Source organism: Chiloscyllium plagiosum, unplaced genomic scaffold (assembly GCF_037043375.1).
Source record: "Chiloscyllium plagiosum isolate Xiang-an unplaced genomic scaffold, Cpla_swu_hap1 HiC_scaffold_34, whole genome shotgun sequence".
NCBI classification, from domain to species: Eukaryota; Metazoa; Chordata; class Chondrichthyes; order Orectolobiformes; family Hemiscylliidae; genus Chiloscyllium; species Chiloscyllium plagiosum.
In genome coordinates this window covers 35430800-35443933 of record NW_028270172.1, presented here as the reverse complement: position 1 = coordinate 35443933, position 13134 = coordinate 35430800, and the positions used below count along the sequence as shown (strand labels likewise).

General features: G+C 41.0%; 1 protein-coding gene across 1 annotated transcript; it reads left to right on the top strand.

Annotated features, from left to right (window-relative positions):
• The first annotated feature begins 993 nt into the window (after window positions 1-993).
• Window positions 994-10284, top strand: acot13 (acyl-CoA thioesterase 13). Its single transcript, XM_043719182.2, has 3 exons — window positions 994-1203; window positions 4812-4996; window positions 10024-10284. Exons 1-3 carry the CDS (start codon window positions 1120-1122, stop codon window positions 10178-10180), a joined length of 426 nt encoding a protein of 141 aa, XP_043575117.1. The 5' UTR covers window positions 994-1119; the 3' UTR covers window positions 10181-10284.
• Window positions 10285-13134: the final 2850 nt, after the last annotated feature.

Here is a 13134-nt window from a genome sequence, read left to right as displayed (position 1 = left end):
AATGCTTGGTGTTTCTTTCCATTTGAGTCCAGTGATCCTCTCCAGCAATTTCTATTTTTGTTTCAGATTTCCAGCATCTGCAGTTTTTTTGTTTTGTATTATGTTTCTTTTATTTTATTCCTTTTTAAAACTTTTCTGTAGTTAGTTTGGTACAACTGAATGGCTTGCTAGATCTTTCAGGGCGAAATTAAGAGTCAACCAGATTTTTTCTTCGACCAAACTTCACAGGAAAATTGTACACAATCTATGGAGTCGGGAAATCAATGGAGGTTGGGCTACAGATGTTGAGCTGTGCTAACTGAGTACTACCTCTACATATGACAAAGCCCCTGGTTGAGTCTGCCCCTTCTACTAGTCAAAAACAGGAGTTCAACACCCTGATCACGCGTTGGAACACACTCCACCCTCTTTACTAAATCACCCCAGGCCAGCTGAAAGTCACATATCTCCCGACTTGCGCCCATGTGGATCAGTTAGGGCAGTACTTCCCAACGTGAGGAATGGGACCCCATGTTTGAAGTCTTCTCTGCCTGCCCTCCTGTGTCTTCTCATTCCCCTCTCACTACCTGGCCCTCCCAAGGCTTATCTATTTTCAATCCTTGAAATGAGGCAACAATGGTGAAACATTTAGGAAGCACTGGGTTAGCACATTTATTGTAATGAGGTTCGTGAATAGGGCACTCACATCCATCTCAGCTGGGGATTGGAAAAATGAGGACAATAGGGTTTCTATTTAAGTTTCTCTGGTGACTGGTGAAATTGCAGGTAGCAATACAAAACAGACGATTCAAGAATTTTATGGGACAAGAAAACTGTTACTCTTTTTAAAAAAAGAAATCGATATATTTAAATTAATATGCAAGATTTAAAAATTGCTTTGGAATCTGTGTAAAGCGAGTGAATGTGTGAAAGTCCAAAAACGAAAGTGCAGCTAGGACCGAAATGTGAGCAGAGAGAGTACTCAAGCCCATGAGCTGAGGAAGGTTTTGGTGCTGGCGCTGTGTGAGATTTGGTGGAGGGGAGGAGCTGGTCAACCAGCTGCTGTAAATAAAGGCCTCGATGTAACACTTCCCTTTGCTCAGTGAAGTTGCAACTTCAACCGGGAAGAGGTTTGAAACCATGACGGCCTCGTCCTTGAACGCTCTAAGGCAGGTCGTCCAGGGTTTGACCGGAGGAAGTGGCTTTGATCGGGTTTTGAATAAGGTACTCTTGAGTACTCTCTCTGCTCACATTTCGGTCCTAGCTGCACTTTCGTTTTTGGACTTTCACACATTCACTCGCTTTACACAGATTCCAAAGCAATTTTTAAATCTTGCATATTACTTTAAATATATCGATTTTTTTTTTAAAAAACAGCCTTGGAGTCTGTCAAAGCAAGAGTCTGAGCAGGGGTATTTTGTAAGCTAACAGTAACCACCCTCACCTAACCCTATCTATAAAGATCTGACCCAGGACGCCACGATTTAATTCCCCCCCCCCCTCCTCACACTGTTCGATCGAAAATTGTTGGAGTTGCGAGCAGTCTGCATTGACAGGATTTGGGGAGAAATGATCAAGGTTTTACTACATAATGTCTGAAACATTTACACGGATGCAGTTTCTTTACGTTCACGGTCTGCTTTTTATGCGGTGGAGTATTTAACAAAACCTGTTCCCCAGCACTGAAAGGTAGTGCAAACATCACCTTTAAAAACCATCGCAATGTTTATGCATTAGGGAACATAATGACCTTTTACCTTTGGGAACAGGAATCTCTTCCTGGTGGCTGCAAGGTCACTAGGTTTGAATAGCAATAAAAATAAGAACAAAAAAAAAATGAAATGCAGAGAGAAAAACAGAGTTGCTCTTTCAGATCTGTAACCTTTTATCAGAATTGACTTTGAGCAGCCACAGCGTAGGGACATAATAATGAATGAGTATACAGTATAATGGAAATTCCAACAGCAGATGGCGATGGCTGGGCAGAGCAGTTTAAATAAATCCTCTGGAGAAGGGAAGGAGAACTACTGGGAGGAAGGAGCAGTCAAAGAATTCCTCAACCCAGTGTAAACCAGAAAGGCCCCATCCATGTAATACTTCCCCATTTAGCCACAACCCTTTCATATTTGCAATGGCCAGAAATAATGAAGGTAGCTTTGTGTTCTTTGGGGCCTTCTGTGAGTTCAAATCTAACATTACATTTCTGATGTAGTGGCCAGACTTCCACAGTACAAGCATCAAGTCAAGACAGAAGAGGTTGAAAGGCGCCTGGCCGAGATGAAGCAGATGGCGGAGGAATTGAAACTGGCACTGTCCATGAGGGAGGCTGAAGCCACACTGGGATGATTGGAGGCTTGACTATTGGCAGAGGGAATTGGATATTTAGACCAAATCCAGGCACATCTTTCCAGAATCTGACTACATATCTATTCCTTTATCTCCTACTGGAAGTGTCAACTGTAATCCCAGGAGTGTGATTGCACCCTTCCTATTCCTGAGTTTTACCTGTAATGCTTCACTGCGAGATCTCGTCAGGGTGTACACCCTCAATACAGCTGTGATATGCTCCCTAACAAGTAATGCAACTCCCTCACCTCTTTTGCTTCCTCCCCTGTCTTGTCTAAAACATTGATATCCTGGAATGTTTAACTGCCAACTTGTCCCTCTTTCATCCAGGTTTCCTTGATAACAACAACATCATAATTACATGCATTAATCCAGGTTCAAAGTTCATACATCTTACCTGTTTTACTTCTTGCATTGAAGCAATTACAATCCAAGCCTCCAGTTCCAATGAGCTCAGCAAGCTCTCCCTGACTGCTCTTCCTCTTGGCTATATTTGCCTTAGTCTCAAGCTCTTCCCCAATTTGTATACCTGTTGCTTTGGTTCCCACTCCCTGCCACACTAGTTTCCCTCCTGAGTGGCTCTATCAAACCTCCCTTCCAGGATATTGGTACCCCTCCAGTTTAGGTGCAACCCAAAACATATACCACCTATCGGCTGAAATTGGCTGAAAAATCATGTTATGTCACATGGCAATATTTATGTGAAAATGGGATTTGAAGCAGAGAAGGATTGTGAATAAGTTGCTGGAAAATTTGTGCCATACCACCATTGGGTGTTTGAAAAAAGACATCTTTCCTTACTTTCCCATGGGATTCATGAAGTTGCTGCATTTGTACATTGATTAATATCTTTCCATTTGCAAGAGCTAATAAGAATAGGTCTTTGCATAGGTCTTTGATTCAGTTGGATGAGCACTTTTTTGGATCGTAGAACAAAACAATTCTGGAAGGGCAAAGTTGTCTCTTGGTGCTTTGGAATAATCTCTGTTGATGCCTTGTTTGCTGTGTTGGCCAATGCATTGTGGAGATTCTGAAACCAGATACTGTCTTGATGGCAAAATCACTCCTGCATGTGGTGTCACCTTTTACTGAGTAATGAATCTTGTTTAAAAGGTAATATTATTAATAGCCATCAGCATTGGAATAAATGAAGTCCTAAAACTGGATGCGTAAACAAGCCAAAGAAACCTACACATAAAACCGAAACCATAAATTGTAAAAAAAACTGAAGGTTATAAGTTAAGCTTCAAATCACTGTTGAACTTTTAAAATTGTACAAATCTTGTCCCTTTGATTTATAAGGGGAAGGAGAATCGACGTTTTGGGCATAACTGCGCTTTTCCAGATTTTTAAGCTCTGATCCCCAGCATCTGCAGTCCTCACTTTCTCCTTTGATTTATAACTCCATCTGGAATTCAGGGTGACTTGTGATTGTTCAAAGTTTTACCATCTATTTCTGAAAACTCATCCAAAATGTTGCCATCCTAACTTGCACCAGATCCCGATGAGCCATCACCCCATACGTGCTGATGTATATTGGCTCCTGGTTAAGCAATGCCTTGATTTCACAATTCTCAGTTGAAACTTTATTGCTGGAACAGCACAGCAGGTCAGGCAGCATCCAGGGAACAGGAGATTCGACGTTTCGGGCACAGGCCCTGAAGAAGGGCCTGTGCCCGAAACGTCGAATCTCCTGTTCCCTGGATGCTGCCTGACCTGCTGTGCTGTTCCAGCAATAAAGTTTCAACTTTGATCTCCAGCATCTGCAGACCTCACTTTCTCCTTTTCACAATTCTCATCCTTGTTTTCAAATTCCTCCATGGCCTCACCACTGCGTATGCTTATAATCTCCTCCAGCCTCACAACCTTCCAAGATATCAGTGCTTCTCTAATTCTGGCTTCTTCAGCATTCCTGATCATAATCACTCCATCAATGCTGATTGTGGTTTCAGCTACCAATGTCCAAAGGTTTGGAATTCCCTCCCTAAACCATGCCGCCACTCTATATCTCTCTCTTCTCCTTTAAGACACACCATATAATCTACCTCTTTTTAAAAATCTTGCATCTCTTTTGTGGTTCAATTTTATAATTCTCCCATTAAATGCCTGGGTATTTTAATATGTTAAAAGGAACTGTATAAACATAAATTGTTATTGACATTATATTCTTAGGTCATTTCCAGAGAAAGAACATGACTTGAAGTATCATGCTTACTGTATATCTGTCTTTCAGTGAGATAAAGAAAAACACACTTCTATATTGTCTTTCAATTAACTTATAACCAATGAAGTACCTTTTGAAGTGTAGTTATTGTCTTGTAGGACACAAGACAGTCAATTTATGCACAGCAAGGTCTCTCAGAGATTGTTCAAATAATGCTAAAGGATCTTTAGTGTCCATCTGAGAAGGTCAAAATCCCTAACGAATAATACTTCTTGTTTAACAAATTAACTAATTTTAATGAAACTACGATTGTGTTTTCTAGATGACTGTGGTTTCAGCTTGTCCTGGGAAAATAGTCTGCGAAATGAAGGTGGAACAGGAACATGTGAACCGAGCAGGCGCACTGCACGGAGGGCTAACTGCAACTCTTGTAGATGTGGTATCAACAACAGCCTTACTTAATACAGAGCGAGCGCTACCAGGAGTTAGTGTAGACATGAATATAACGTGAGTGCAATTTTCAAAACTTGGTAATATAGCTGTATTGATAATATAGTAGCAGTATTGAAGCCTTGTTGCACAGCAAGTAAATTCTGTGGCAATAATTTATATAGGCATGAGGTAGGCATTGTCCATGAGGGATTGTAGGGATCAATCTCTGCTAGAAATAGACGGAGAATTAAGTATATTGCCTGAAGGATACCACTCCACATGGTGCAAAACAGGCAAGATCTCGATTAATGACCACTTACTATGCCAAGAGCATTACTCTGCACATTTTAACCACTGGAGTTAACTAACCCCCATCTTAATTACAGAATTTTTTAACAAATGTAAAATATATTAATGATGCAAGGATATTTCAAAATGTATGTTTATTCATTACTAATGATTAAACCTTTAAAAAGACAGTTGGTCACATTACACAGAAGGAAGAGAAAGTCAATTGATACTTTTTTCAGGGGTCCTGGAAGAGCTCTCTAATTAACCCCAACACTAATTTAATGTAATAAAACCAGCAGCCAATTTGCACACAACAATTTTCCACAAATAGCAATGAGATGATTAAATATATTGCTGATTGAGTGATAGCATTTGTCTGGCCAAACACTCTTCAATGACTTGCCTGCCTTATAGCACCCTGAGATCTATCATATACATTTGAATGGGCAAATGGGGCTTTGGTTGAATGTTTCATTCAAAAACTGACGGTAATATTCCTTGTCTTGTATTGAGCATGTCAGCTTAAATAATGTCCTGAAGTCTTTGAAGTAGGACTTGAACCCATCTCCTTAAGGTTTAAGATTAAGGTGAAATGTACAATGGGTGAGAATCATGGGTATAACCAATTAGAGTCAGGGAGATGCACAGCATAGGAACAGACCCTTCAGTCCAACTTATCCACGCTGACCAGATATCCTAAATCAATCCAGTCCCATTTGCCAATAATTGACTTACATCCCTCTAAACCCTTCCTATGCATGTACCCATCCAGATGCCAGTTGCACCTGAACCAGAAGGGCACCAATATCCTGGGGGGTAGGTTTGCTAGCTATCTTCGGGGGGGTTTAAACTGATTGTGTGTGGGGAGGCTGTGAAGAAGGTAGCACTGACAGGGAATACTTGCGGACACAGAGATGGGTTCAAGTGCGTATACTTCAACTCCAGGAGTATCAGAAATAAGGTCGGTGAACTTAAGGCATGGATAGGTACCTGGGACTACGATGTTGTGGCCATCACGGAAACGTGGATAGAAGAGGGACAGGAATGGTTGTTGGAGGTTCCTGGTTACAGATGTTTCAGTAGGATTCGGGAGGGTGGTAAAAAAGGAGGGGGGTGGGTGGCGTTGCTAATTAGAAATGGTATAACAGCTGCAGAAAGGCAGTTCGAGGGAGATCTGCCTTTAGAGGTAGTATGGGCTGAAGTCAGAAATAGGAAAGGTGCAGTCACCTTGTTGGGTGTTTACTATAGGCCCCCCAATAGCAGCAGAGATGTGGAGAAACAGATTGGGAAACAGATTTTGGAAAGGTGCACAAGCCACAGGGTAGTAGTCATGGGCGATTTCAACTTCCCAAATATTCATTGGAAGCTCTTTAGATCAAGTAGATTGGATGGGGCGGTGTTTGTGCAGTGTGTCCAGGAAGCTTTTCTAACACAGTATGTAGATTGTCCGACCAGAGGGGAGGCCATTTTGGATTTGGTACTCGGTAATGAACCGGGACAAGTGATGGGCTTGTTAGTGGGTGAACATTTTGGTGATGGTGACCACAATTCTGTGACTTTCACCTTGGTTATGGAGAGAGATAGGTGCGTGCAACAGGGTAGGTTTTACAGCATCGTAATTACCCTTCCCCCAATTGTAAGACAGGATCTGAGGAGCATAAGTTGGGAGCATAGGCTGTCGGGGAAGGATGTCGTGGAAATGTGGAACTTTTTCAAGGAACAGATACGACGTGTCCTTGATATGTATATACCGGTCAGGCAGGAAAGAAATGGTCGTGTGAGGGAACCTTGGTTGACGAGGGAGGTTGAATGTCTTGTAAAGAGGAAGAAGGAGGCTTACAGAGGCTTACATAAGGTTGAGGAAACAGGGTTCAGACAGAGCAGTGGAGGGATACAGGATAGCCAGAAGGGACCTGAAGAAAGGGATTAGGAGAGTCAAGAGAGGGCATGAAAAATCTCTGGCGGATAGGATCAAGGATAACCCAAAGGCATTTTATGTGTATGTGAGAAACATGAGAATGACGAGAACGAGGGTAGGTCCAATCAAGGACAGTAGTGGGAGACTGTGTATTGAGTCGGAAGAGATAGGAGAGGTCTTGAATGAGTACTTTTCTTCAGTATTTACGAATGAGAAGAACCGTATTGTTGAAGAGGAGAGTGTGAAACGGACTGGTAAGCTAGAGGAGATACATGTTAGGAAGGAAGATGTGTTGGACATTTTGAACAACTTGAGGATAGACAAGTCCCCCGGGCCTGATGGGATATATCCTAGGATTATGTGGGAAGCAAGAGAGGAAATTGCAGTACCGTTGGCAATGATCTTTTCATCTTCACTGTCAACGGGGGTGGTACCAGGGGACTGGAGAGTGGCGAATGTTGTGCCCCTGTTCAAAAAAGGGAATAGGGATGACCCCGGGAATTACAGGCCAGTTAGTCTTACTTCGGTGGTAGGTAAAGTAATGGAAAGGGTACTGAGGGATAGGATTTATGAGTATCTGGAAAGGCACTGCTTGATTAGGGACAGCTAGCACGGATTTTTGAAGGGTAGGTCTTGCCTTACAAGTCTGATTGAATTCTTTGAGGAGGTGACCAAGCATGTGGATGAGGGTAGAGCAGTGGATGTAGTATACATGGATTTTAGTAAGGCATTTGATAAGGTTCCCCATGGTAGGCTTATGCGGAAAGTCAGGAGGCATGGGATAGAGGGAAATTTGGCCAATTGGATAGAAAACTGGCTAACCGGTCGAAGTCAGAGAGTGGTGGTAGATGGTAAATATTCAGCCTGGAGCCCAGTTACAAGTGGAGTTCCGCAGGGATCAGTTCTGGGTCCTCTGCTGTTCGTAATTTTTATTAATTACTTGGATGAGGGAGTCGAAGGGTGGGTCAGTAAATTTGCAGATGATACGAAGATTGGTGGAGTTGTGGATAGTGAGGAGGGCTCTTGTCGGCTGCAAAGGGACTTGGATATGATGCAGAGCTGGGCTGAGGAGTGGCAGATGGAGTTCAACCCTGCCAAGTGTGAGGTTGTCCATTTTGGAAAGACAAATAAGAATGCAGAATACAGGGTTAACGGTAGGGTTCTTAGTAAGGTGGAGGAGCAGAGGGATCTTGGGGTCTATGTTCATAGGTCTTTTAAAGTTGCCACTCAGGTGGATAGAGCTTGTAAGAAGGCCTATGGTGTATTAGCGTTCATTAGCAGAGGGATTGAATTCAAGAGTCGTGAAGTGATGTTGCAACTGTACAGGACTTTGGTTAGGCCACATTTGGAGTACTGTGTGCAGTTCTGGTCGCCTCACTTTAGGAAAGATGTGGAAGCTTTGGAGAGGGTGCAGAGAAGATTTACCAGGATGTTGCCTGGAATGGAGAATAGGTCGTACGAGGATAGGTTGAGAGTGCTAGGCGAAGGATGAGGGGTGACTTGATAGAGGTTTATAAGATGATCAGAGGAATAGATAGAGTAGACAGTCAGAAACTTTTTCCCCGGGTGCAACAGAGTGTTACAAGGGGACATAAATTTAAGGTGAAGGGTGGAAGGTATAGGGGAGATGTCAGGGGTGGGTTCTTTACCCAGAGAGTGGTGGGGGCATGGAATGCGCTGCCTGTGGGAGTGGTAGAGTCAGAATCTTTGGTGACCTTTAAGCGGCAATTGGATAGGTACATGGATGGGTGCTTAAGCTAGGACAAATGTTCGGCACAACATCGTGGGCCGAAGGGCCTGTTCTTTGCTGTATTGTTCTATGTTCTATGTTCTAAATGTTATAATTGTACCAGTCTCTGCCACCTCCTCTGGCAGCACATTTCATACACGCACCACCCTCTTGAAAACGTTGGCCCTGGGTCCCTTTTAAATCTTTCCCCTATCACCTTAAACCTATGCCCTCTAGTTTTGGACTCCCCCACTCTGGGGAAAAGACCTTGGCTATTCACCCTATTCATGCCCTTCATGATATTATAAACTTCCATATGGTTACCCCTCAACCTCCTACGCTCCAGGGAAAATAGCCCCAGTCTATTCAGCCTCTCCCTATAGGTCAAACTCTCTTATCCTGGCAACATCCTTGTAAATCTTTTCTGAACGCTTTCAACTTTCACAACATCCTTGCTATAGCAGGGAGACCAACATTGCATGTAGTGTTCCAATAGTGGCCTAACCAATGTTTTTTACAGCCACAACACTCCTGTACTCAATGCACTGACCAATAAAGGCAAGCATACCAAACGCCTTCCTCACTACCCTAAGTATGACTTCACTTTCAAAGAACTATGTACCTGTACCACCTAGGTCTCCTTGTTAAGCAAGACTCTCCAGGACCTTATGATTAACGTATAAATCCTGCCCTGATTTGCCTTCCCAAATGCACCACCTCATAATTACCTAATTTAAACAACATCTGCCACTCCTCAGCCTATTTGCCCATCTAATCAAGGTCCTATTGTACCGAGACAAAATGATTTACATAAGTGACAAAAATCAGTGGAGCCAGTACCAGTCCTTGTGGCCCACTGCTGGTCTCAGGCCTCCAGTCTGAAAAGAAACCCTTTTAATCCACCTACTATTGTGTGTGGTATTGCCACTTTCATGATGATCACAAGCAAACACAAACATGCAGCCTTGTTTCAGATATTTACTAGTAAGATTACACTGGTTTACCATCTAGAAAAGAGCAAGAATGGGGATTAATGTTGGACGAAATTGTACAAAAGGATTTATTTTTAACTTTTTTAAAATTAACATTAATATCCAATAACTATTTTAGTTTTCTTGATAGCTGGAAATGTATTATTGTGTGACTTGTCATTACTCTTTTTAGATACATGAATGCAGCTAAATTGGGAGAGGATGTTATCATAACTGCTCAGGTGCTAAAGGAAGGTAAATCTCTTGCATTTACAACTGTGGATTTGACAAGCAAAGCGACAGGAAAACTCCTAGCCCAAGGACGACACACAAAGCATTTAGGGAGCTGAACAAATTTTTTGATTTTCAGAAAATGTGTTTCTTTTATTTGTATGGAGTTATGCTGTTGAAGAAAATGTAATCGAAATTAAAAATTTAAAAATGAAAAATTTCACATTTTGTAGATTTTGCTTTCAATTTGGCCCATGTTGTGTCTCACTGCTGAAAATTAAAAAAAAAACAAAGTTGTATTGAAAGCTAAATGCTTTTTAATTTGGAACTACCAGATAACATTCCATCTTAATATCACAGTACACCTTCAATACATTATATTAACTATATGTGACATACATGTATCCTGAAGTCTCCATCAGAATATCATGCAATACTAAAGGCTGTGATGTCATCAGGTTGGTTGGAGCAAATGCAACTTCAACATTATCTCTTTCAGAATTATTACCTATGCAACAGGGGGTACATTAGCTCAGTTGGCTAGAACAGCTGGTTTGCAATGCAGAGCAATCTCTACAGAGTAGGCTCAACTTCTTCACTGGCTGAAGTTACCATGAAGGACTTACCTTCTCAATCTGTCCCCGCAACTGAGGGTTGATGATTCTCAGGCTAAACCACTACCAGTTTCCCTCTAATGAGAGCAGCCTATGGTCGTTTAGAACAATGCCAACTCTACCGATATGACCGTTTCAATGTGAGTACTTCAGAGCGGTTTGAGTATATCAATGATATGTCAACTAGCTTTATGGGATGCTTCATGCTTCCTAAGTAAAAATGGAAGCCTGTGCTGAAATCCTCATTGTAAAAAGCTTAATTCCAAGTAAGTCTAAGACTTACAGTTATGGATTTACGTCACTTTTTTTCTACAGTTTATCTTTGGCATTATTCAAGGCAAAACTTGAAAAAGAAAACTCTCTTCCTGCATCATTTTTGCTGTTTTTTCGCTTGAATTATGTCTCTCCTTTTCATTCTTCCATGTATGTCATTTCTCATTCACTCTGATTTCATGTTCAGGTTCTTTCCTTATGTATGCCACACTATACTACTGGAAGATTGTGTGCAAGGATAACTGAAAATGCAAAGCAGAAAAGGAGAATTTAACAATTAAGTGCACATTGTTTATCCAAACAGACAAACATAATGCTGTGGTATTCAGTAAGATCATGGATTATCATCTACCTTTAACCTCAGCTACGTTTTCCTTCACTCGCCCTTTATCCCTTTGTGTCCAAAAATCTGTCAGTCAGTATCTGATTTGAATATATTTGATCAATAATCCATAGTTCTCTGAAATAAATAATTCCAAAAGTTCAAACTTTTGAGTGGACGAAATTCAGCTCCTCACAGTCCTAAATGGCTGTCCCCCTTTTCTGAGACTGTTTCCTAGTTCCAGATTTCCCAGAGGAGGAAACATATTTCCTATATGATCCTATCAAATCCTTTAAGATTGTTATTTCAATAAGGCCATTTCACATTCTTGGAAATCCAAAATAAATGAATGAAGAGAACAAACCTCATCCCAGAGATGCTCTGGTGAACATTTGTTGCCCTTCTTTGGGGCAATTATGTTCTTTCCTGGGTCAAGAAACCAAATATATTTGCAGTACTCCAAATGTCATTGTACCATCCCTTTACAATTGCCAATTCTTTCTTTTCATATCCTAATCCCTTTGTGATAAAAGACCAACATATTGTTTCTCTCTTAATTGCTTTGTATTTGCACAGTAATATCATTTTATACATGTTGAAAGATGCCCAGGTCCCTCTGAATATTACTTTTCATTTCCTTACAATTTAAAAGACTTCTTCTATTTTTCCTAGACAGCTTCACATTTTTCTGCAATTATTCTCCATCTGCTGTGTTCAACTGCCTACTCATTTAAACTGTCTTTGTATTCTCCTCAATCTAATTATGCAGCTAACCTTTTATAGATATTTTCTATTCAAAATGTTTTTACATTTCTCTGGAGTGGGTGGAACTTGAACTTTGAGTCTTCTGACTCAGAGTTAGGGACGGTACCACTGCAGCACAAAAACACACAGATAACACTGTATCACAAGTAAACTTGGGTATGTTACATTTAAATATCTGCTTTAAGTATTTGAAATGGACTGTAAACAGCTGGGATCCAAGCACTGATCCTTGTGAAATCTAAAATGTTATAGTGTAGGAGGCAGCTACTTGGCCGATTGTTTCTGCACCACTCTCTTAGATAAGTAACACCTAAATGCCACTTACCTGCCTTCTCACCATAACTTTATACATTTTTCCTTTTTACATAATAATCCAATTCTCTCGAATATAATTTGGACCTGCTTCTACCACACTCAACCAGTCTATTCTGAATCATAATGACTTGGCACATGGAAGTTTTTCCTCATGTAGCTTTTACATATTTTGCCAATTACTTTAAATTTAGGCTATCTAAAACTTGATCCTTCCACTGGTGGGAATAGTTTATCTCGATCTATTTCATCTACAGTGATCATGATTTTGAATACAGACAGCAAATCTCCTCTCCTTCGTCTCGAATTTTTCATCCCAGAACCATTTCTGTAAATGTTTTGTACACTCTGTCTAATACTTTGACATACTTTCTAAAGTTTGGTGCCCAGGACTTAACGTAGTACTTCAGTTGAGGCCGAACCAGTGTTTTATCACGTGATTAGCAGAATCTTGGTTTTGTCCCCTGTGCTACTTTTCATAAAGCTGAGGATGTCCTATACTTTATTAACCACTTTACCAACCTGTTTTGTCACCTTTAATGGACTTGTACACCTTTCCAACTAGCTCTCTCTGCTCCTCCACTAAATTTAGAATTGTCTCAAAAATTTTACATGGTCAACATTCTTCCAATCAAAACAAATTAGTTCACAATTCACTGTAGTAAATGTCATCTGTTACTGGCCGACCAATTCCACCATCATGTCTGTGTTCTTTGAAGTTCAATATTCTCTTTACAGCTCACAATACATTCAAGTATTTTACCACCAGGTTTTGAAATTGTGCCCT